The sequence below is a fragment of the Meriones unguiculatus genome, chromosome 19, assembly GCF_030254825.1.
Source record: "Meriones unguiculatus strain TT.TT164.6M chromosome 19, Bangor_MerUng_6.1, whole genome shotgun sequence".
In the NCBI taxonomy this organism is placed as follows: Eukaryota; Metazoa; Chordata; class Mammalia; order Rodentia; family Muridae; genus Meriones; species Meriones unguiculatus.
In genome coordinates this window covers 5548458-5573811 of record NC_083366.1, presented here as the reverse complement: position 1 = coordinate 5573811, position 25354 = coordinate 5548458, and the positions used below count along the sequence as shown (strand labels likewise).

Here is a 25354-nt window from a genome sequence, read left to right as displayed (position 1 = left end):
GGATTATGTCTGAACAGATCCCTTCTCCATCATTGGTTGTAACCCTGGGTTTTCCACAAATTGTAGTTACTCAATAAACACTCCATGAATTCACACAGTCATCTTTTTGGAGTGGGCATTACAGAACATCTTACTTAAAGATTAAGAAACTCATGTTAATTCCCAAATTAGAGTGCAGATTCAGTGATTCATTCAAAAGTGGTGTTGGTTGCCTTCCATCACTCTGATTTTTTTTAACATTTTTATTTATTTATTAGTGTATTTATTGGTGTGTTCATGTGTACACACACCAGCATACAGGCATGCACATGGTTGGAGATCAGAGGATAATTTCTGAAAGTTGGTTCTCTCCTTCTACCTTGAGCTCCAGGGACTGAGCTCAGGTTATCAGGCAATGGGACAAGTGTTTCTACTTGCTGAGACATCCTGTCACATGTCTACACTGATTGTTTTAGGGACACACTTGGAGGTTATTCAGGAATAATGATCTGGTCCAAATACTCTTAGGTGTTTTTATATTCTCTGTCTCAGGCTCCAACTAAAGCCAAGGAACACAGATAGAATTTCAAGGGCGTATTCTGAGAGATATGCACTACTTAACACAGATATAACGTTGGAATGTCTTTGAAAGAACTGAGAAAGTACCACTTTTTAGTTGCAGTGCAGCATCCATTGCCAGTCGTACCCATAAGTATCCTCCTACCTTGGATGACCATGGAAGTGTCTGACACTGGAAGCTACTTAAAATATCCCAAATGCTTTTAAGCGCAGAGCAGGAAACACTTCTAAATCAAAGGTAATTGCCATAAGGACTGTTTTGATAGGAAACTCCGTTGTTGTTTCACATGTTTGTTGGGGGTTGGAGCTGATGATGACTTTATAAATAAATCGTTGTCGACCAGTGTCTCTCCCAGGGTTTGTTCTTATACAATCCTTTCTTCTCTTGACACATTATCCAGTATTCAGTTATGGATAAAAATGATGGCACAACAAAGCACCTTTCATTGCCCACAGCAGACTCTGCAATGCAGCTCACCTTGTATTATGTCTGTTCTGCTAAGCAGTAATGGAACCCGCACACACCCCCAAGGAAAAGGGGTGAGTGGCTATTTGGTTTCCAAATTCTGCCATTCATCCATGTAACTACCATCATTTCTTTAATAGGGCCCTGAAAACTGTCTCTCTAGTCGACAGTTGCAGTGATTACAATTCTATATAAATCATTTTGAACTCATGTAGTAAGTTTAGACTTGCTATATCATCAAGTTAAAATATGCACTTGTCTTAATTTTCACATTGTTGCAATCATCTTAAAGCTATTTGCTATGGTATCTAAATTTCTTCAGTCATAACATAGGGTCCAGAGAAGGGACCTGTACTTCTGTCATTGCTTAATAAATTTCTGAGAGATATGCACTACTTAACTCCTAGAGATATGGTCCTTAGAATGGTACGTTTAGCATAACTGGAATCATGATGCTCAGGAACTTTAATCAGAAACATTCCAGATATTTTGGTGTATAAGTGATCTGTGTGTGTACATATATATGTGTATCCATATATAATATTTGTGTCCAATTTCTCTTCCCATGGCTTCAGCTCTCTAAGGTCAATCTTGGTTTATCTAAAATTAATCAATAGAAATTCAAGAAATAAGCAGTTCATCAATTCTAAGTAGCTTTTATCGCAGTTCATTGTTAGAATTATCCCAAATGTGTATTGCTGTAGGCTTCCTTGGGGCGTGTGTAACGGACAGTGTAGTATGCATGAAGTCCTGTACTATCTGCAGGTCTAATCACCTAGTTAGGGTGTTGAAACATGTTCCCTACAGATGAGTAGGACTAAGGTATTATGTGTATATACTTGCTATATGATGTTGGACAAAGTTCATAACTTCCTACGTGTCATCCCCTAGCCATTGAGGATAACAGTACCTGCCCTGTGTATCTCACTGAGTCCTGGGGCCCATAAAATAATATCATAACTGAGGCATTCTGTATAGTGTAAAACTATTAAATGATTTTATATGCATTTGCTTATAGAAAATGGCACATTTAGAATGCCATTTACAATAAAAGCATTGTAAGTTAATAATGCAATGTATTATACATTTAAGGTATACATTAATAATTAAATAGGCATTTCAGTAGCTGTTATTCAAAGGAAATAGTGTAAGCCACTCATCTGAGCACATAGGTAATACACCAGCAACGAATCTAAGTTCTAAAAGGGATTCAGGCACAAAAGTCCTTTGTCCTTGCAGAAGGAGGGGTGGACGCACAGAGGCGGAGAAGGAGTTCTTTGTTCCATCTGTTGCAAGTGCTTGTAAGATGTGATGCTACTAACTGTGGCTGCTGAAGAAGCAAAAGGAGTTGTCCTTGCTTCATGATAACCCAAGGACATCCCAGTGGGAGATCAGGTACCCAAGAGAGAGGGGAGTTGGCCTTTTATCTCTTCTTTGGCTCTGCCTGTTGCTGTGATTATGCTTGGAAGTTAGATGATGCACTTCATATTGTTTCTTTATTCCGCCTCAGCCCAGGCATCTTTAATCACTGTTGGGCACAGGGCTGGTCCATCAGATCTGGTGGTGTAGGGCTCAACTAGAGTTCTTCATGCCAAACTATTTCTGGGAATAACATGCATGTTAAATATAGCCATAAGCTAACTGCTGACTGGATCATCTCTTTACTGAGAATCCAATAATTTTGGCAACAGTCTGTCTGTCTCATGTCTGGGAGACAGTCCATTTATGAGCAAATGAGACATTAATAGATTAATAAGACCTTACAAATGACCATCCTTATAATTTTAACAGTATAAACAAGATGAGTTTTAAATATTTCCAGCATAATAATCATTTCCTTTATGACACCACTTTTATGTCTATAGACACATTGGAGTTTCTTTTTACATATGTATTTCTTAACTTGATAACGAATGAGAAAGAGCAATTAGGAGTAAATTTTATTAAATATTATTGGTCTTCCCAGAGAATAAACATTATATCCTACTGAGGTAGCACTGGTATTTACTGGCAAGGCCTTTCTTAATGCTAATGCAAAAGAAATAAGTAGTCCATCCAGAGAAGAAGGGAAATGACAAAGTTTGTTTATTCCAAGGTAGACAAGACTGAGAACAACCTGATGATCAGACTAGAGTACAAGATGCCAGTAGTTGGTTGCACTTGGACTAATGGGAAGTAGTTAAGCAGGCCGTTGAAGAGGGTGACCCACGTGTAGTGGGTCTGTGTAAAGCAAGCACATTGTTTCAGAAATGGCTGGCTCATTAGCCACTTTTCTGGAGCCTTGGATGGCCAATCCCTCTCCTCATTCTGGAATCAGCTTCCTGGAGAGCATTTAACTGATCCTGATTCCCCACAGGATTGGGCTGCCTTTCAATCCTGACAGTGAATTTCTGTCCCAGTAACGAAGCCACGTATGCGCTGTGCAGAGCAGAGTACCCCAGAGCACCAGGAAAGTACAGGAGATGGTTCTGATGTGGCCGGAAGGGAGGAATGGGAGAGATAGGCAAGACTGCCTCCTGCATGGTACCACCAACTCATGGTAGCAGGGTCAACAGAGACATCATTCTTTAAGTGCTTGTAACACTCAGTGATGGAGAGACTGACAAGTGGCCCATGAAATAGTATATTGATAACGGCATGCTTCACTCAACCAAAGAGCACTGAGGGTATGTTACTTCTGTTTTGGGGGTGGGAATGGTGTGGCCCCTGTTACTCCACATGTAGCCCCTTGGAACAAGCAAGTCTGGCACATGGAGACATTGGGGAAATCACTCAAAGAACCATGCTGTGCCCTGTGCCAATGAACAAAGACATTGGAGGTGCAGTGGTATGTGGCTCCCTCTGACAGCGAAGGCCAGCCTCTGTGTCCCCTTCCTGGAAAGCCCTCCTGTGACCCAACAAAACCTGCCAGATGTGTTCCAGATGCCTGGGAGCTGAGTGTATGCTTCCCGTAGCCTGGTAAGAAATAACAAACCCTTGCTGACTAGATTTAAAAAATCAAAACACAGGTTTTCAAATCCCTTTTCCTCTTTCTCAACCTCTTAGGTGGCATCTGTTACAACCACTTCATCAAAATACTGTTTCTAATGGGACATCTTAGGAGGCCGGTGGGCACCACTCTCCCCCTCCCTTAATGACCATGAGCAATTCAGTGGTAGCAAACAGTTCTTCTGGTGAGTTCGCAGTGCTGACTGCCTTTGGACTTCAGAGACGTCACAGAATTCTTTTGGTCAGCAAGAACAACCTCTGACAGTCTGAAAGTATTTTTTTCTTAAATGTACAGGCAGCCATGTGTGTGGTGGTGGGGTGTGGCTTAAGGCCAGCCAGTGTCTGAGGTTCCTTGTTGCAGGATTTCCAGCTGGGTGTTGTATTGTCCCTGAGGGCTCAGAGAGCAGGGGAGTGACTAAGGGAGTGCCTCTGTGAGCCTTGCCTTTTGCCTCACTCACCTGTTGTTAGCCAGGTGTTGGCACCTCACCTCCAGCGAGCCACCTCTGCAGGACACAAACCTTCTTTTCCCTATCTCCCTGGAAGAGCAGGCTGTACGTACGTACCTTCCCCAGGGAAGGCCTCTGGAGAACCTCTGGCTTTCTCTTCCTTGTTGCCTAGGGTGGGGCTGCCAGGCACTGCTTGCTTTTCTCAGACCTTGTCTTTCAGCAGCTGCGGCTTGCCCTCTCTTTTTCCCTCATTTCAGTGGGTTTTCCAGAATGATAGCCATTGCTAGCCCTGTGCTTCAGAGGACGAATAGCTCAGCCTGGTTAAAAAACTGGCTGATTAATTAGTAGACAACCTCTTCCCCTCCCTGCCCCCCTTGTTTCCTTCAGGTACCACAAACCTGGGAAGGAGACAGATTGCCTTTACTTGCCAATAACAAAACTTCAAAAGTCTAGCTGAAGAATGAAGTTTGAGTTCTGGGCTAGTTCCTTCTCTCTCTCTCTCTCTCTCTCTCTCTCTCTTCATTTCCCTCTCCCTCTCCCTCCCCATCACCCATAACAGGAAACTGCTCCTATAGTTGGGCCTTGGGGAAGGTAATTGGCACATTGGGTTCTCTGTCGATTTTGCTCCTTCATGGCTGGCTTTTGGTCTGGTTTAAGGATCCTCTTGGCTTTATGTAGAACCTATTTGGTGGCATAGCTTTTCTTGTTAACCCATTTACCCAAGGCTCTCAGCACTGAGTGCCTTCCTTGCTCTGTTTCCTTGTAAGTAATTGTTGAAGGATTGAGTCACCCACGCAGTAGCCTGTGGTTGGATGTGGGCTGAGGTTACTCAGTGACTAATTTCCAAGGGGAGGAGAAATTGGCTTATCATTAGGAGAGCGAACTTTTTATCCATGCCTGTGGCAGCTTTGCTCTGAAGACCGCAAAACAAACTGGTCTTCACTGGGGAGCATTTCAGTATCTGAGCGTCCTAGGGTGATTTGGACTCTGAAGAGAAGGAAGTTATCTGCATATCCAAGTGAGGGCCTGAGGATTCAGATGAGGATCTCAAACAAAGGAGTCCCATAACCCAGCGCAGAGCCAATGCCAGCTCACAGCGTCAGTTACACAGGTGGTTTTCTCAGACAAAAAGTAAGTGGCTTTAATTCTTTGAGAATAAAAACATTTCTAAGGAAGCTTTTCTGTTTTCCCTGGTTACTTTATTATGTGGTTTGATGGAGGAGGCCACATTCAGATTCTAGACTTGGAAGGGTGGGGCTTAAAATAGAGTAAGCTGAACATAATATGCCCGCCCCACAAAGCATATCTGTATGTGCTGTAAATGCTGCAGAAAAAGACTTGATGATGGGAACATTTCCACAAAAGATGTTACATGAGCTTTTCTTTTTTCACGATAGATTTTCTTGTCTAGAAACAATTTTAAAACACTCCTTCCTATCTTACTTTCAAGAAACTTCCCCAAATGATGCTTGCCTTGTTTCAGAGTGCTTGGGGGAAATGAAATGCCCCTCTTCATGTAGCTGTCTAATGCAAATGTAATTTGTACTGACCTTCAGCATTTTTGGTTTGATGGAAGAGTAGAACAGCCTATTGTGTTATTTAATTTCTGTTTGTAAGTGTTCTGCCTGCATATATGTCTACACATCTGAAGAGGTCATCAGATCTCATTATAGAGATCTCATTACAGAGATCTGACAACCTCTTCTATCTCATTATAGACGGTTGTGGGCCACCATGTGGTTGCTGGGAATTGAACTCAGGACCTTTGGAAGAAAAGCCAGCCAGTGAGTGCTCTTAACCTCTGAGCAACCTCTCCAGATGGTGGGGCAACCTATTGAACTGTTGAAGGCAAGAACAGCAGCATGCTATCCAGGGCCACCTTGGTAATGAGACTGTGTATAACACCTATGTGCCAGCACCAGATGGACTCAAACAACCGAGATACAATGGGGATTTGGGCACTAGGGAAAAGAGGAAAAGACAATACCTTACAAAGAAATGAGTGAGGCAGAATAGCCTGCTTCATATATTGCTGGATGGTTGAACATTTTCTATGCCTGCACCTGTGCAGAAAAAATTAATACTTGACTTGAATCCTGATTAGAAATTAGAAAAATCATTGTTGTGTATGTAGGTCCTCTTTTTATTTCTGTAAAATGAAAATCTGTAGTTTACATAAAGATATCAACATTAAATTTTCTATAGAGAGAGCTTCAGTGATGTGCATGGCTACTTTTAACTTGCCAAGAGGAATGAGGCACAGAAGAAGCCTCAAAGATGGGTGGAAAACTCAAGAGCTCAAATGGTTAACTGTGGTCCTGTGTGCGAGTGTCTTGCTTATCTTACCTTGCAAAGTTAGTCCAATTTTCTCCCAGGTTTTACTGTGGGTATTAGTATAAGAAAAGTTTCTATATATGTAATGTCAGGTCTTTGTCAGCGAGACAATTAAAAACCACAACCAAACAAAACTGTAGACGCCTGGAAGGTAGGATGTTACAGTCATAAGGACACTAGTTTGAACAGCAAAGTTTGTTCTAAATTACAAACTATTAAAGCTTATCTGCCCATAGCCAATAAAACAGGTATCTTGAGAGTTCTTTAAAGTCTTGTTTTTACAGCTCGCCATGAGGTTCCTTCCTTGTCTCCCAAGCCTTCTCCCATAGCCTGAGTAAGCCACCTTCAGCTACTATATGGAGTGGAGTTATCTCATGTTAGGAGTTTGCTCTTATAGATTTGAAAGCCATGTTTTCCCAGGGCTTAATGGGATTATCATGTCATCGTCTTCTGGGGTTCCATTTAGAGCAGAGAGTGAAATGATCAGGGTGCTTTTTAAAGCTCAGTCTTGGGAAGTCAGACATAGCCTGGCAAAGCAACATGAGCATTTTGCCAGAGAGTGCTGACTTGTATGCCACTGGTATTGATGGAGACATTCAACCTCAGGTTAGCTGTTTAGTCATTGAGTGTTCAGTGGCTAATGCAGTGGTTCATTCAGTGGACCCATTAGACCATGGCAAGATTATTTTGAAATAGAAAAGGCAGAGATGATACCCAGTGTGATCAGCAGGTTTGTGACACTGATGCCTATTAGCTAGGATCCATCCTCATTCATGAAAATTCTGTAACTGATTAGCACCTGGACCAAGGTGGTATTTTGACTGACACCCACATTCATCATATGAATACACAGCACAATCTTTCAGAATTATTCTTAATTGATTTATTTCAGAATATACACATACATGCCACCCGAAACTTAAATTAAATTTTTTTCTAAAAAAAGTTTGGGTATTTCATTTCAAAAGATACTTATAAAGTAAAACTTTTAACTATGTCTTTTCATATCACAAAACATGTTTTTAATTCCTATTTGAATACCTTTGCTGGTTTTAAAAGATACATGTCTATGTCTTTATTTATTAAAATTAATTTATCTTAAGAGTTCTTTCCTGTTTACAGTCTTGTTCTCTTTTTACTCTCTTAACAGAAAGATGGATAGTTCTACTGTGGCCAGCTGGGCTGGGATCCTCAAAATCTAGATGTCCCCTAGAGCTAGATAAGAAAGAAGAAGCAGAGATGACGTGCTTAAAGCACTTGCTGGTCCCATCTTGTCAACCTTTCCAATTCCCAAGAATATAGCAACAGAACTCAATACTTGCTCGTTTGTCTTGGCTGATGTGTGATGCACACACACTGAGTCAATGTGATGTGAAGAATTTGTCTTGATTCCTTTTGGCTGGTTACTATATTGCATATCATGATTATTTAGGGCATTTGGTCGGATCCTCACTGGCAGCTGAGTCAGACCCCTCAGATTTTATGACCTCTAAAGCCGTTTGCTGAGCATACCTTTGCTTTTCTTGACCTTGAGCTGTGTAAGACAGTGGGAAGGTGTTGGTAAGGATCTGTGATGGTCTCTACAAACCCCCTGTTCCATGGTTGTTCCGTCCATTCTGGAGAACTAACCAGGTACACTACCCCACAGTGACCGTGGGTGGGGCCCTCTGGTCTCCTGCCCTTCGTACGTGAGTCATGCATATGTCAGCTGAGTAGTGAGTGGTGATATGTGCTGGAAAGTTAGGGCACCTGGAAGCAGGACTAGTATGGAACACAAGAATAAGGACACGGGGTATAGTTTGAATATAACAGTCAGATTTGGAGAAGAGAGCAGACTAGTCTGGAGGACATGAACTCCATGTACATGTTAAAGAGGAAGAGGGTAATGAGACAAGGTATAATTTTAAGTCAGGAACTTGCTCCCTTATAGGGTCTTCAAAATCACCCCACTTTTCAGAGAATCAAGAGGCCAACTTGGTGGTTATTCAGGAAGCACCCAAAAAAAGTTCCACTTAATTGTTGCCTATTTGTACCTACTTTGCTTTTTCTTGTTTGTTTGTTTGTTTGTTTTTTGAGACAGGATTTCTCTGTATAGCCTTGGTTGTCCTGGCCTGGATTTGTAGACCAGGCTGGCCTGGAACTTACAGAGATCTACCTGTCTCTGCCTCCCTGAGTGCACCACCATGCCCAGATCCTACTTTTTAATTGGCCACTTTCTTTGTTAAATCCTTTGAAGACTTCTGCATCATTGGATGACAGGCTTAGATAAGACTGATTGGCTTTGCCCTGCATTCCAATCTAGAAGTGGGGAAATACCCTCTCAGTGGTAGGAACTAGAAAGCTTGTTTGGAGTTATATCCTAATACCTGCCTCTTAGAAAGGACTTGGTAATCGCTGTTCACTAAACAAATTTCTGTGATGATAGATCAGTTTCTTTTGTTCAAGGCATGGGCTCTGTTTCATATTCAATCTACTCTCCCCCATCAGCATACCATGAGTCCCTCAGGTGCACATTCTGGTTCTTCTTTGTTCGCGCCTCCTCCTCTCTCCCATGTTCCCATCACACCTACCCTCCCCTCTTGGAAGTCAGGATAAGGGACTGTGCTTTCCATTTCCCTCTTGGGCCTTGACCAAAGTAAAGATCCATGGGCATCTTTACCTCTCCTAGACTGTGCAATGCTGTAGCCCAGATAGCTAAGCTCCCTGGCCTACGGCTCCAGCTCACAGTGGCCTGCTGCCTCAGTCTCACCACTATTTAATGGCCCCATTGGCCTGTGCCATCAGGACTTTCTACTCCGCCTCCACCATGCTTCAGATCCCTTGTTTATCATCTCACTGTTACCTCCTTACTTCCCCTAACCTGGTGTACTGTCTCAAAGAGGCTCAAATAAAGGGTTGATGAGTGCATTGAACATCTTTCCCCACTTCTTCCAGGGACCCACTTTCCTTTCTAGCCACGGTCCTACATAACATTAGCTTGGAAAGGTGAGAAAGCATTTATTAGTTATTTTACAGAGCTAACTATAGGAAAAATGTGCTGGATTGTATGTTTTAGAAAACATAATTTTAGACCCATGAATATATTAGCTTCACATTTATTAAGTGGCTTAAGAAACTGGGACCTCAATATTTAGACCATGACACTGTGTTGTTATCATTGTGTATATGCTCATTTTGTTTTGTTTTGTTTTGTTTGTGTGTATGTATGCGTGTATGTGTTTTCCTGAGGTTGCTTCAGCAGATTACCAGAGACTTGGAGTTGTGCAATGGGACGCAGTGGTAGCGTGTTTGCCTCAGATATGAGGCTATGGGTTTGAATGTCAACATTACAAAACAAACAAGCAAAGCTTTTAGGCCTTACACGCCACAAATGTATTCTTGTATAGTTTCATGTGTTGTTGTTATCATTTTGATTGGAGCGCTGAGGGAGATTCCATTTCCTTTTCATGTGCAGTTGCAGGCCTTGCCCCAGCTTCCTCTTCCTCCTCTGAGCCAGCAGCACAGCACCTTCTTTCTAGCCTTTCTCTCCAGAATGGCTTCTGCTGTTGTAGCCCCCCAAACTTCATTTCCTTGTTTCCCTGTTGTCTATAGAAAAACCTGTATGATTGCAATGAGCCTGCCTACGTAATCTCTGTCACCTCAGGACCCGTGGTCTCCTCTATAAAGTCCCTGTTGCCGATAAGAGGACTCACATTTGGTGTGCGTGTGTGGTAAGAAGTTGAAAGACATGGCCAGACTCCCATTAAGAAATTCGCCTTGTCACACCGAGACCCTTTCAAAAACATGAATATTTAAGTATGTTTTCTGATGTCTGGCTTTATTTCCAGATGCAGAGAGAAATTGTTTATGCAAGAGGAGATGGCCTTGTCGCCCCCCGACCAGGATCCACAGCTCACCCGCCCCATGCAATTCCAAACTCACCACCATCCACTCCAGTGCCCCATTCCTTGCCTCCCTCTCCATCCAGAATTCCTTATGGGGGCAGCCGCCCCATGGCTGTTCCTGGCAATGCCACCATCCCCAGGGACAGACTCTCGAGCCTGCCAGTCTCCAGATCCATCTCACCAAGCCCCAGCGCCATTTTAGAAAGAAGAGACGTCAAGCCGGATGAAGATATGAGTAGCAAAAACCTGGTTATGTTCAGAAATGAAGGCTTCTATGCTGACCCTTACCTGTATCACGAGGGACGCATGAGCATAGCCTCTTCCCATGGAGGCCATCCTTTGGATGTCCCAGATCATGTCATCGCATTTCACCGCACCGCAATCCGGTCAGCAAGTGCTTACTGTAACCCTTCATTGCAAGCAGAAATGCATATGGAACAGTCATTATACAGACAAAAGTCAAGGAAATATCCTGACAGCCATTTGCCTACCTTGGGCTCCAAAACCCCCCCGGCCTCTCCGCACCGGGTAGGTGATCTGCGAATGATAGACATGCACCCTCATCTTAACACACACGGCCCCCCTCACACCCTGCAGCCAGACCGGGCCTCACCTAGTCGCCAGTCCTTCAAAAAGGAGCCTGGCACCCTAGTGTATATTGAAAAGCCACGGAACACTCCAGGATTATCCAGCCTTGTAGATCTGGGGCCTCCTCTAGTTGAGAAGCAAGTTTTTGCTTACAGCACTGCTACGATCCCCAAAGACAGAGAAACCAGGTAAGGCACGGGCAGGGATGCTGAGGGTGGTCTGTGCCTGTGTGTTGCTGGAAAGTGCTTTCTAGATCCCAAGGCAGGGAACAAAATTCTGAGCATTAGGGAAAGATGCCCTACCCTGCAGAGTTTGTGAATGAGTGGGGTAACGCCATTGATGTCTACCAGTGACCATATGAAACCAGACAGAAGCACCACAAAGGCCACCATCCCCACCTGCCCTAAACCCTGGCCCTCACAGCATTGTTCCTAAGGTAACTTGGAACTATTGGGAAGACAGTGGTGATTAATGGAAACTGTGCAGACTAGGTGGAGGGGTCATACACTTGTCTGCCGTAGCAAATGGATAGTGGCTTACCTGTTGCTCACAGACATTTGAGTTCTGCCAATAGAATGTGATTCTATTTTCTCGTCTGGTTTTGGGAAATGGAAAGAATGAGTTTGCATGAACATGAACTGTCTGGATTTAATACTCACTCAGGAGTTGAGCTGTAATAAGTAGAGTTTTCTAATGAATAAAACACTCTGGGTATTCAGTATATGTTTGTGTAGATGGGGGGATGTGAGTAATGTATGTATCAGTATGCAAATTTTATATTCTGAATGTATCTTAAAAAACCCTCCAAAATCTACAAAGTAATAATTGAAAACCAAATTTTTATAGAAGAAAATTTCCTAGTCTGAATTGATTAAAGAGAATAAAATTAATTATAATCATAAAATTATGATGGAGTGAAGCGAAAGGAGCAATTTATCTATTTCATATAGGTTCAGAAAGGATAACATTAGGAATCAGATATTAAGTTACTCAGAACATTCTTAGAACCATTGTTCCTCACTAAAAATGTTTCCATTGCATACTTTATATAACCTTAAAAGTCCAAACTTATGAATGGAATGTGAACTGTCTTCCTAACTTACTGTTTTCACACACAAATCAGGCCAAAACCTTGTCGCCTCTAGCAGAATTTTATCATGTGAGGCTGTCCCTATTTGTTCAGTCATAAGCAATCTCAGAGCACAAAGATTTCAGGAGAATAAAACAGGAATAATCATGAATGTTTTGGAGTCATAAATGCAGGAAAAAAATCCAACTCTCACAGTTGGAAAAGCAGCAACTGTTTACTGGCTTGAGGATATAGAACTAAGAAAAAACACGGAGCTCTGAGCTAGTGCTGAGCGCTTGGTAGATATGCTGACAGATGACCCCCTGAAATGGTCTGTGGGGTGTGGGTTGGGACATGGTGGGTCACAGGGAGGGTGGGAACTAAAAGCACAGTACAGTATTACTGTATTATTATCTAATACTGTATTATTAGAATTTAGTACAGTAAATTCTAAAAAAAAAATAATCCACTTCTCTGGTGTAAGGCTGAGAACTAGAATCCTTCCTCCCCATCTTTTCACCATGCTGCCCCTGCTCCATGGGTGCCGTATGGGGAGCAGAGGTCCAAAAACTTAACTTACCACCATCACATGGCATTGTTTCCATGCTGGCTTCTGGTTACATCTGTCAACAGAGGAGTCACCCCTGTCTTAATTACCTCTCTGCTGTTGTGATAAAATACCATGACCAAAAGCAACTAAGAAGACAAAAAGCTTTTTTTCACTTGTAGTTATAGAGGGATAGATGTCCGTAATGTTGAGGAAAACATTGTGGCCAGAGGCCAGAGCAGGAGGCTGAAAGAACACATCTTAACCGCACACAGGAAGTAGTATGAGAACTGGAAGTAGGGCCAGTCTGTGAACTCTCAAATCCTGTGCCCCAGTTCTACCTCCTCAAGGTTCCCTAACATCCCCCAAAAGTGCTACCAAGTATTTGAATACCAAGTATTCAAATACGTGGGGACATCTGTCATTCAGACCACCACATCCTCCTTCCCAGAACCCACTGTGGTGTCACTGAGGCAAATGCCACAGCTGCCTGGCCCACAGAGCTCCTTAACCTCATCAAGAGATTTGGTGAGGGTATGAGAGGGCACTCTGCAGTCCTAGCAGTCAAGACAATGAGACATGAGGATTGCTGCAAGGTCAAAGTCAGACCCAGTCAAACAAACAAATGACAGCAAAGCCCAGAGCCTTTGAGGCTGTGCAAGTGTCCACTGTCTGGCTCCCTGACCAGTGTCTTCAAGGGTATTCACTCTCCGTTTGCCAGTGTCCCTGTTGGACTTTCACTCCCTTGTTTAAAAAGATTTGCCAACCTCAGTGACTTCATTTTTCTTCTTTATATGGTATAAAACATTTTTATAAAATTCAACCTATTTTATATCTAAAATAGAAAATATTAGAAAAAGAAGAGTGGTCACCTAAAACAGGATCACTGTCACCGTTGTGTTATGACAGATGATTATGATGTTGATGATTTTGCATTTTTACATTCTTCCCTTTGCCTAATGTGAAATAACAAAGGAAGTTTTTGGTTTGTTTGTTTTTTCGCATCCTGCCTAGGTGCATCCTTATTTGTTAATTAACTTATCTCCAGAGATTACAGTTGGAGTGTTTGTGTGTTTGTGGGCTAGTTAGTGCCATACACACACAAACTCCTTCTACAGACCTTATATACATATATACATACATACCCACATTAAACATGTAAACACATATATGCACACATATGCATTTATACTACATTTATACTACAGACACATATACATATGCAACAGATATATTATGTATATTATATTACATATAATAATATGTAATATATAAGTTATATTATAATGTAGAATATATAATAATATATAATATTATATATATAGACACAAACACCCCACAGAGGTACCTCTTCACCTGTTACACCAGACACACAAAACACCACAGACATATATGCTCTAAATACACACATTCATGTACAAACACTGTCCTAGTTAGCTTTCTATTTCTGTGGTAAACACCATGACCAAAAGCAATTTAGGGAAGAAAGTGTTTATTTCATTTTACACTCCCAGGTAACAGTCCATCTCTGAGGGAAGTCAGACAGGAACCTGGAGGTAAAAACTAAAGCAGAGGCCGTTAAGGAGTGCTGATTACTGGCTTGCTCTTTCATGCCACCCCATACATCTATCCAGGGACCTTACTGAGCTATCTCACATCAATCACTAAAAAAAAAAAAATGTTCCACAGGCTTGTATATAGGCCACTATAATGAAGGCATTTTCTCAATTGAGGTCCCCTTTTCCCAAATGACCCTGCCTTATATCAGGTTAAAACGGGAAAGGGAAGAGAAGGGGGAAAGGAAAGGAAAGGGAAGGGGAAAGAGAAAGGAAGGGAAGGGAAGAGGAAAAGAGAAAGGAAGGGAAGGGAAGGGGAGGGGAAAGGAGAAAGAAGGGGAAGGGAAGGGGAAAGAAAGGGAAGAAAAACCTAGCTAGTACACACCAAGATACCACACAGGAATGTACACCCACATCCACATTCATTCAAACACAGCATACCATACAGGTGTGTATGTGTCTGTGCATAGACCACAGGCCTTCACAAGCATGTGCACCAGCTCCATTCTGAGCCTCTGCTAATGAGAGGTCTCTTTCCTGTCCTCACTGATTCCTAATAGACGTTCATAAACAGAGAAATGCAGCCTCAGCTGAAATGTAGCACGTTCGTGTTTGTCAAATACAGGGACCTCTTTGGAACAAGCACTGCCTTAAGTACCCTCATAGATCACGGGATAGAACTATCAGAACATCTGCTAAGATACGTGTTGGCTCTACTCCATTTTATAGATTCAGAAACTGAGGGGTGGGAAGGTTAAGTTGCTGTAAAATGGCTCAGTGTAATAAAGGGTCTATACCTTTTGTCAGATATGTTGGCACAAATCTGTAATCCCAATAGACAGGGCTTGTAAGGTCAGGACTAGCCCAGGCTAGGTAGGGAAACCCTGTCTTAAGTAATGAGGAAATAGCTCAGTAGTGAAGTTCTTGCTTAGCATGTGCAAAGCTCTGGGTCCCATCCTCATCACAAGAGGAAGGAAGAAATACTGTATTTACTGGTGCATAATCTGACTAGAGTAACCATGCCTGACAGAACCACCTACCTTCCCATAGCAGAAAGGCAAAGAGTGAATTCTGAACATTGCAACCAGAATCCTTCAGAAACCATTTTAGGACTGGGTACTAAGTACCTGCTCCCAAAGGACATTCACAGTCATAAACATGGAAGAATTTACATAATTCCACTGCATAAATATATGCATAAAGCATAACTACCCTAGCTGCTATATTAGCACAATTACACAGAAATGGGAAAAGGAAAGAACATTCTGGTTAGAATTTATTTTTTTAAATGCATCTGAATACTGTGTCAAAGAAAACAAATATAAAAGACAAACACCAGGAACAATTTCCAAAGTGCAAAATTAAATGCTATGCCCTCACTTAGCTCATGATGTTATTTTAGAAATATTTAATCAGGGTAATATTTTTGAAAAATGTTCAGCCCCTCAAAGTCTAACTTCTGGAGTGTGGGATATAAAATGCCAAGCCAATTTCTGTTGCGATTTCATAATATTAAAAATAAATAAACAAGAGTGCTTTTTCTGTGCAGTTTGATTCAAAGTAAGAATTTACATTTGAAATGTGACAAACACAGGGGCCAGAGCTTCAGGGAGCATTCGCCCACAGGACTCTCACACAATTCCTAGAAGCACTTCAGCGTAATAGCCCAAATAGTTGCAGGACATTAGAAATCAGAGAGAAGACTCTTTCCTTTCACACATGTGCTAGGAGAGGTCCATTGGCAGCCCGTTTAAAGGAACATGATTCTATAACAGCTCTGTTGACATAGAAATGAAGTACTGGACACTCAGTCATTTAATCTCCATTCTTATACTCAGACATGTGCCTCATTCTCATGGAGTTATCATCACTTTTCTTTTTGAAGACACTTCAGTATCTATCCAGTGAAGGTCAGCTTGTATGATGTAATCTATCTAATGATAGTGTTCTCCTTCAAGGATCCCATGAATGTCTGAGTTTTCTCATAACAACCCTCTGTATCTTCTTGAAGGAAGATTATCATGCATACTTTGGTGGTTTTGCCCAGACAGCTCCTGCTGGGACTCCAAAAAGGAAAATAGTTTCAAGCAGCTGTAAGAAACTTGTGAGGGAGACAGTGTGGGACCGATAGAGCACACAGCTGCTTCCAATGGCTTCCCTTGGTTATAAAACGACTACATTAAATAGCATCATTATCTTTGTCCATCTCACATAAAACAGCTCGGAAGAACTGTAAAATTCGAGGGCATTTATGTTTTTACAATTTTCTATTTGTACTTTGGGTTGTATAATCGAAAGCCTGTTTCTGGAAATAACACTCAGAATTCAAAGGTGCTCACGGCCAGAGCCTCTAATGGCCATCCTTCCAAATGCATAAGAGAATCCTTCAAATGGAATGTGGTTCTCCATGCTCGGTGAACTTGAGCTGAGATCCCATTATAACACTGTCCTGCAGCCAGAGCAGCTATGTTTATCAGAGTAGGAAAGAGTCACAGTGTCTAGTCACAAAGTCTAGTCCTGTCTGTACCCTTAACCTAAAGAAAGAGAAACCACGTGGCACTGTGTTGGGATTTCTTGGGCACCCTAGGCATGAAGAAAAGCCCTCACTTTTGGCTGGTTATGAGTAGGAGCAAAGAACACTTGTGTGCTGAAAGGAGCTTGCTGGCTGGTAGCTCGGGTCTGTTTCTGTTGGCTTCCCATAACGCTCTCACTTTGGAAAAACTATTCGTGTGTTGGTAGCTTTGAGAGATGGCATGAATTGCTGCCTTAGCAGTTGATCAGATGGAAATTTAAATTTGGGTTTGTGGAATTGAAAAGTCTCTCTTTGGCTGGCAGACTTTTGAAGAGTCTCTGCCTCTGTCTTTCTCTCTCTTTGGTTTTTGGGACAGGGTTTCTCTATTTTAGTCCTGGCTGTCCTGGACTCACTTTGCAGACCAGACTGACCTCTAACTCACAGAGAGTTTCCTGCTTCTGCCTCACTGAGTGCTAGGATTGCAGGCATGTGCCAGCTCAAATGAGCGCATTCTAAACAGCGTATTCTCTAAACAGCGCATTCTCACAGGGTACCATGATCAAAAATGTAGGGTTATTATTCTTCTCCTTCTCCCTGGGGTAGTCAGGTTGAGCCACCTCAGAAACTCTATACCCTAATGCTTCCCTGTGAGGACAGCCAGGCTGTCTCCACACATTGTCAAAGGCCCTCCCCATCTCCAAGACAGAAACCTCCATCGAGACACTGCTCTCAGGGAAATACAGACTTTTCCTGAAACCTAATGAACCTGACAAGCAGGTGGGTGACAGACATAAAATACAAGTTATAACCATCATCACTTCAGGCCTGCCCTTTTCCTCTTGGTAAAGCAGTGTTGGAGTTTGATTCGTTGGTGTGGCTTAGGGTAAACGTTTCTAAAACAGGGTCTCTCTGTTGTACCCAGGCTTCCCTGGAACTGCAGACCCTCTGGCCTCAGGCTTTCAGTTGCAGGGTTATAAATTTGTGCTACCATGCCCAACTAACGGAGCATTATGATAGAGCTCATAGTAGTAACACTGTAACTCTCAACAGTGCATAGTTTTGACTACCAGCTGCTTCTAGGGAGGCATTCTAGCCTAGCAGACTGTCTAGCTTGCCTATCTTCAAATGTTACTTCCCGGACTTGTCCATTGCTACATTAATGGAGTCTTACTCTGCCTAAATTTGCTCACCTGTAGGATGGAGGAAATAACAACTCCATTCAAGGTTCATGAGAATCTAAGAGTTCCTGCTTTGAGCAAACCACTCTACCACAAAGAGAGACAGACAGACAGAGATAGAAAGAGAGAAGCAGCTGCCTGAAGAGGCAGGCAGACATTTTTTAATATAATAGCATAAAACACCAAAAGGTAGAATGGAGGAGGGGTAAGAGAATAAAAGCAAAATGCAGAGGGGTGGGGCAGTGATTGTGAACACAGAATGGAATTAGCTTGGAGCAAAGATTCAAATCAGAATGTATAAACTAGAAAAGCCACTAGCAAGTCTGTTTCAGGAAAGTCTTCAAGGCTGTGCATCCGGAAGTTTGGGGACAGAAAGAGAAGGAAGACTGAGGGCATCCTTTTCAGATTCCATTGGATCTGAGCAGTGAGCTTGATAGCAATGAACCCTCCACAGGTGTGGTAGGATTACCAGTGTTGTGATGTTTGCTGATGCCTGAGTAACCAGGCTCTTTTCTGAATTGCTTTCCCACAGAGCGCTAATTGTGGATCAATGGGTGTTTATTGAGGTTCTCTCACACACTGGCCTGTGAACTGGTTGCTTTGCCAGACAGAGAGGAGCTTAGATGTGGTTCTCATATACAAGGACCATAAACTTTGAAGTTAACCATAAAGCATTAGAGCTCAATAACCATAAAGCATCCAAGCTCTGCTCTGGTTAAGTATGGCAAGCCTCTGACTCCTGATGCCTACTCACACCCGTCTGCAAAGAGCTTCTGCCATAGGAGTTTGGTTTGGTTTTGACTTTGGGGATGCTTGGGAGATGTTTTCCTGTCTTCTTGAGAGTGACAGAGTCTCCTGGCAAAGCAGGGTGTGGGGAAGACCTGCCAAGGCCAGGGCCTCTCAGAGTCCTGAGGTCAATGGCAGGAGATCTCTTTCTGGTGTTTCAGAGTCCAGTTGGGAAGTTAGGACACGTTTGGGTTTTTTTGTTGTTGTTGTTGTTGGTTTTTTTTTTTTTTTTGGTTTTTTTTTTCCTTGAAAACATTGTGAAGTGAGAGGACTAATAATACGCTTCAGGGTAAAGAGGCTTCTGTGGGCCAGCTGGAAATCCAACCACCACTTACTCCAAGTCCTAAACAATGAAAGTACAAGTAAACTTTTCAATTACAACCCTACCATAATTGGGTGGGATGCTTGTACATAATTAATTCCAAAGCAGTGATACAGACTGTAATTGCTGAGAATTCAGAAACAGGAGCACTTTCCTAAGTCAGGCTCATCTGGGAGCTCTGTGATAATCCTCCAATGGTCTGGAATTTATGGTCTGCATATAATGAAATAAAAAAAAGGCCAACTGCTCTCTCTCCAAAACTGACTATATTTCTACCATTACAGTACCTATAAAATGATGTCATGATAGGACATTTTGCCAGTCTGAGAAATCAAGTGGGTGCCGACACCCTGACTTATTACACACTCCCAGGAATATAACCTCAGGGTAAGGGACATTTGGTAGCCATGCAATAGACTGCTGAACTCAGGCAGCAGATGTCTAATAAATATGTTTGACCATCTAGCAGATTTATGAAGATAGCTCTTCCTATATTTACCCCAAAGATACTCTGTCCAAAATACCAGGGAATGATTGTTAAAAAGTCTGCGCTACTTTAAACAAACCAACTTCTTCTGAGGAAAAGGTGCCACCTGCCACTAATTAGGTCCAATTAAAACATGACTGTATTTCTTCTGAATATTCAAAAGGTGCTGTCAATCAGAAGCCTTGAGTCTGATACCAGGAAGGAAAACAGAGTCGCCTAAACAATTTAACATTCATATGAAACTTCTTTTTCCTCACCAACCAGAACCTCTCCAAAGAGAAGAGTCAAGGCTTAGGGGCTGATCTAGCTGCCTTGAAGCTGTAGAAATCAGTGTGACTGTCCCAGCCTGAAAATGGGGCTCGTTGAAGTAACTCAGGTTCTGGTGATGCCCACACCACGTCTTAGCTTCCATTAGGATTCATTGTCTCTCCTCATGCTGGTCAGGTAGATGGCACTTATCCTTACTTATACTGTAGGCTTTGTTTTTCTAGACGATGTGACTCAAAACTACAGCCAAGTCCAAGCATTAATTCCCATTTCCAAAAGTGGTAGGTCTTAAAATAGTCAGTGTTGCCAGCTGTACTGCTGTGAGCCATCACACCCTCCTTGTCCATCCTCAGAGTTAAAGGGAATTTGGAGGCCACTATCCCGAAGCCTGACCTTACAGAAAATAAAAACGAGACACAGTCCAGAGGATGATAACTGGAGCCATTTGAGAAAACCAGGGTCTCAACACCATACTGCCTTGATACTATTTGTCTTATAATGAAGGTAATAGGTCCCTACCTTTTCCGTTACCCCCAAGCAACTAGAAGGGTGACAGGCAATAAGAACATTAGAGAAGGCATAGGCAAGAAATGTCTTCTATGTCATCCTTTTTGGTTTGGTTTGGTTTTCAAGACAGGATTTTTCTGTATAGCCCTTGATGTCCTGGAACTCACTCTGTAGACCAGGTTGGCCTTGAACTCAGAGATCTGTCTGCCCCTGCCTCCTGAGTGCTGGGATTAAAGATATGGGACACCACCACCCAGCCCTGAGTCTTTGTATTTCTCTGGACTCCACACTAGGATTTTACAGCTAAAGAAGATAGGAGATGGGTTTAGGAGACACTCCTGTAATTCCCAGAGGCTTAGGAGGCCGAGGCAGGAAAACCAGGAGTTGAAAACAATGTAGACAAAGTTGTGAGATCCTGTCAAAGAAGAGACCAGCATGGCAGATGTTATTCTCACAGCCACCCAAGGACCATCTCTCCATGGCCTGCGACACTGTCAGTTGAAGATAAATTATGCTCTGTAACAGAAATGAACAGCTATTCCTACCAGTTTGTATCTATATTTAAAAAAGAGAGAGAGGCCACTCTAGGGCATGAATATTGAAGAACACCCTCGGGGAAAAGACAGAAAATCCAAAAATCGGTGATTTCATGTAGGCTTGCTCTCGGGTGTGGTAGTTGGTGTCACCAGGCAGAGCCAAGAGGAAATGAAATGCTTCAGCTCAGGCATTGTGTCACCATAGCAGGAAAGCCAGGGTCGCTGTTCTATGCAGGCAAAATAGCCGTGTCTCCTGAAGAGACCTTCCCTTGCTGAAACTCAGTATCAGCTGTAACACAGAGAGGTCAGCCCCTTGTGGGTTCTATGCCGTTCTAATGAAAATAGGTACAAAGCCCACTTTGTAACCCATAAAGTTATCTAATCAACAAAAGAAATAAATCTATGATAGCTACTTTAAAACAAGTTCTCCCAGGGAAAAGGCGCTACCTGTCACCAATTAGGTCCAGTTAAAACATGACTATTTCTTCTCAAATGGATAAAACCATGAAGCTATCTAGTTATGCTGGCCATCCAGATCCAAGAGGTCTTGGATCTTGTCACTGACTTGGAGGAGCTATTTTCGGGTCCCAACCAGTACAGCTTGCACAGAAAGCAAATTGTGAAATAGATTGACAATGCTTCCCGGCTGCATTTACTGTGCTGGGAAGAACCTCGTTGGGCCTCGTTGCATCTTGGGAGCTCTGGCCTGGGTGTGTCTGAGCTTTGACCCACTTGCCTGACTTGGCACACCCTTTTTTTTTTTTTTTTTTTAATCCTCCCCTTTAGTCAGGATCACTGAACCAGAATGGAAAGAATTATGAGGGCTGAATGAGTTTCTCCTAACTGAGAAACCATATAATTCTAGGATCCGGACTCCAGCTGGATTTCAGACATGATCTTTCCAGGAAGTGGATGAGACCTCGGCATCCCTATTAACAATGGCAGAGCCTTTTGGCTCTGTGGCTTCAGCTCTGTGTGCCCTTTCCATCACCGTAACGAAGTATCTAAGCTTTCTAAGGGGAAGAGTACATAGATCATGGGTTCATATATTTCAGGCCACACTCACTTGGCTCTGTCACCTTGAGGCTGCTCTCTCATCAAGGTGGGAGTGTGTGTCAGAAAAGGCCTCTGTACTTCATAGCAGCCAGGAAAAAGCAAGGCAAAATGAGCCAAAGTCATGTTTCCCCATCAAGGGCATGCCCACTGTGACCTAGCGTCCTTCCATTGGATACCACAGCCTAACGTTTCCACTCCCGCTGTACCATAGGCTAGGATGAAACCTTTAACACGGCAGCAGACCTTTGGCTTCCCCTGCCGTGGACTCTGTTGCATGTGTGCTGTTCCCTGGGCCTGAACTTGGCAGGGACTCTCCTGCTTTGAAGATTATGCATTTGTGGGTGCGCCTGCCTGGTGCTCACTGCCACCGAACAGCCGCCTGACTGGCTCTTCTCCAGCCTCAGGACTTCACCCGAATGCCGTAAGCTGTGAAAGCCTGTTCTTGACTATCCAGTGGTTTTCTAAGCTGCTCTCCCCTCCGAGTCCATCTACTTTAGGCTGTTCTCAGCAGAGAAGCAATGAGCTCCTATTAAAATGCAAGTCCCTGAGTACCCTCGCCTCAGCTACCATCACACTGGCAGGCAAAGCCAAGGGCCCTAAAAATCACCCGCACCTGGGGAGAATGCACTTTTTGGCTAGATAGGGGCTATCCCTGCTGCCTTTACACAGTAACCAGTGGTTCCCTTTCATTCTGAAAATCTTACTTGTTTGCAAGCAAATGATAGGATTCACCCTCCCTCTGGGGTCCAAAAAAGACCAAAGACCATCTTCTCTCTCTCTCTCTTTGTCTCTCTTTTGCTCTCTCTCTCTCTCTCTCTTTCTCTCTCTCTCTCTCTCTCTCTGGTTTCCAGGACATAAATGTCGGTTGAATTTGTAAATGAAAGAAATTACACCTTGTAAGTTGGAACACAAATCTAGATCAGTTCCTAGTCCATGGCCTTACATGTGAGTTGTCTACTACCTCTGCTTTAGAATTGTCAGTCTGTTCACCACTCTCTCCAGTTACCGTGTTTGGTTCTGTGGCAGCTCTCAGGAAGAGTTGCCTCTCTAGCTGCCTTCTTTCTGTTCATCCAGGAGCTCTCTGTAGATGGTGCCAAGGACATAAGCACCCCACACAATCCTAGTTTGGGTGTAACTCCCTGTGTTCCCCCTCAGGCCGTCTGAAGCCTGGGATCAAGAGAAGAACATTCGTGTGTCATGATTACCCATTTCCTGTCATGGTACCTACACCCAAAGTCATTGCCAGAACGAACTTGAAGTTGATATTCAGCCTTCTCCCATGGCCTGAGCAGAGCAAAAAGCATCAGTTTCTTACTGTGAAAAACTAAGGACTAGAGGGAATACTGCCAACTCTGGCATTTCCTCCTCATGTCACATTGTAGACTTTCCTTCTCTCAGCGCCTCAGCCATGTGTAAACAGCCTTATAATGGGTATACCCTCACTCACAAATGTGCCTCCACTCTCCCTTTCAAACCAGGCTTCTCCACATATGTTTATATTTATGTGAATTGTAAATTAGATGCAGGGCTCTGGTACAGCTTGGTGATTCCGTGCCATGGGTCCCAGGTTCAATCCTGAGCATTGTTGTAACAGAAACAACAATGGTCATAATGCTGCGTGCAGTGCATCTTAGGTAAACACCCTTGGTTTAGCCACTGTCTTTTATCTGGCTTGGGCAAACATGGCTGTCTAGTGACGATACCTCACCCTGTCTCCTTGAAACCAACAAAAAATGACATTGTAAGATCTAGAAGTGTCACAGGGGCCGGCTCTTCTCATTTGTTACCCTCCTCAGACAGAAAAACAAAGCCTGCCTAGCATGGGATCCAGAAAGCTGGGAAAGAGCCTAGAAGCCAGAGTCTGCCCACTGTTAGAGTTTAGATTTGAAACATTCCCTAAAGACTTGGGCTTGTAGTGTTTTTGGAGCTAATAGAGCTGGTGCCAAGGAGAAAAACGGTAGGTTATTGGGCGCATTCCCTTGAAGGGGATATTCTTGCCCCTTCTCTTCTTCCTCGCCTAGCCCTGACCCCTTCTTCATGGCCTTCATGCAACTGAACAGGTCTCCTCCACTCATGACAAATATTGTATACTACCACAGGCCATAGCCACAGGACCAATGACTTTGGTCAGAACTTGAGAGAACATAAGGAACAAGAAAACCCCAAGGACCATCTAGACAGTTCTGATGGCTGACCAGGATGCAGAGAAGTCTGTATGCATAAGGGACCTAAAGAAAGTAAAAGACTGATTTGCTTAAAGTCAGCTGTAGAGTTTCAGGTCTGGATAGTAAAGCCAGCCTAGGCTGGAATGTGAAATCACAGTGTACTAGGAAACGTGTTTAAAATATGCAATGTCAGGTTTCTACAATGGCAGTTGATGTGGATCTTAAAACTGCATAAGATGGCAGATTGGCATAAGGCTATAGTTTTCATATGAAATGAACCCCTTCCACTAGGTGTTTGAATACCTGGTGCCCAGCTTTTGTCACTGTTTGGGGGAAGCTGTGAACCTTTAGAAAATAAGACCAGGCTGCATGAATTGCTGGGGGCTAAGCAGGATTGTATCCCAGCCCTGTTGTTGGCCTCCTGTCTGTTCAAATCTATCAAGAGGTATGGCTTCCCAGAGACATGCTACTGCTACCATGAGCTCTGTGGGTCTTTTTCATACCGCGGACTGTATTTTCTCAAACTATGAAACACAATAAATCATTTCTCTTTTAAATTGCTTCTTGTCTAGTTAGTCACAGCAATGTGAAAACTAACACAGGCATGTTCCGGAAAGTTCACATCCCATGCTCAAATGTCCACAAATATGAGAGGTTCCAGATTTTGGAAAGTAACTTAAGATAATATTTTTTTCTAACAGGGTTTCTCTGCATAGCCTGACCATCCTGGAACTCATTCTGCAGACCAGGTTGGCCTCAAACTCAGAGCTCCACCTGCCTCTGTCTCTCATGTGCTGGAATTAAAGGCACACACCACTACCACCCATTGTAAAGTAATTCTTTTTCCCCCTTCTTTTTATCATCTATTTCTTTTTTTAATTGAAAATAAATTTGTTTCACACAATATATTCTAATTATGGTTGCCCCTTCACCAGTGCCTCCCAGGTCCTCCCAAATAATTCTAAATTCAGAAGTAGGGACGCATTGAGATGGCTGAAACCACAGTGGGAGAACAAAGCACACCTAGCCTTCTTGCTCATTCCAGAAGGCAGGTGGAAAAAAATTCCAGCTTCCAGCTCCATCCATATCCCCACAGAAGCAC

General features: G+C 43.0%; 1 protein-coding gene across 27 annotated transcripts in view; it reads left to right on the top strand.

The window, feature by feature from the left end:
- The window catches only part of Kiaa1217 (KIAA1217 ortholog), an 839639-nt gene that overhangs the window by 770731 nt on the left and 43554 nt on the right, over positions 1-25354 (top strand). For all 27 annotated transcript variants that reach the window (XM_060372904.1, XM_060372908.1, XM_060372905.1 and 24 more), the window contains one exon: positions 10620-11452. In XM_060372904.1, the coding sequence (XP_060228887.1) occupies positions 10620-11452 (833 nt within the window). The remainder of the gene's footprint in view (positions 1-10619; positions 11453-25354) is intronic.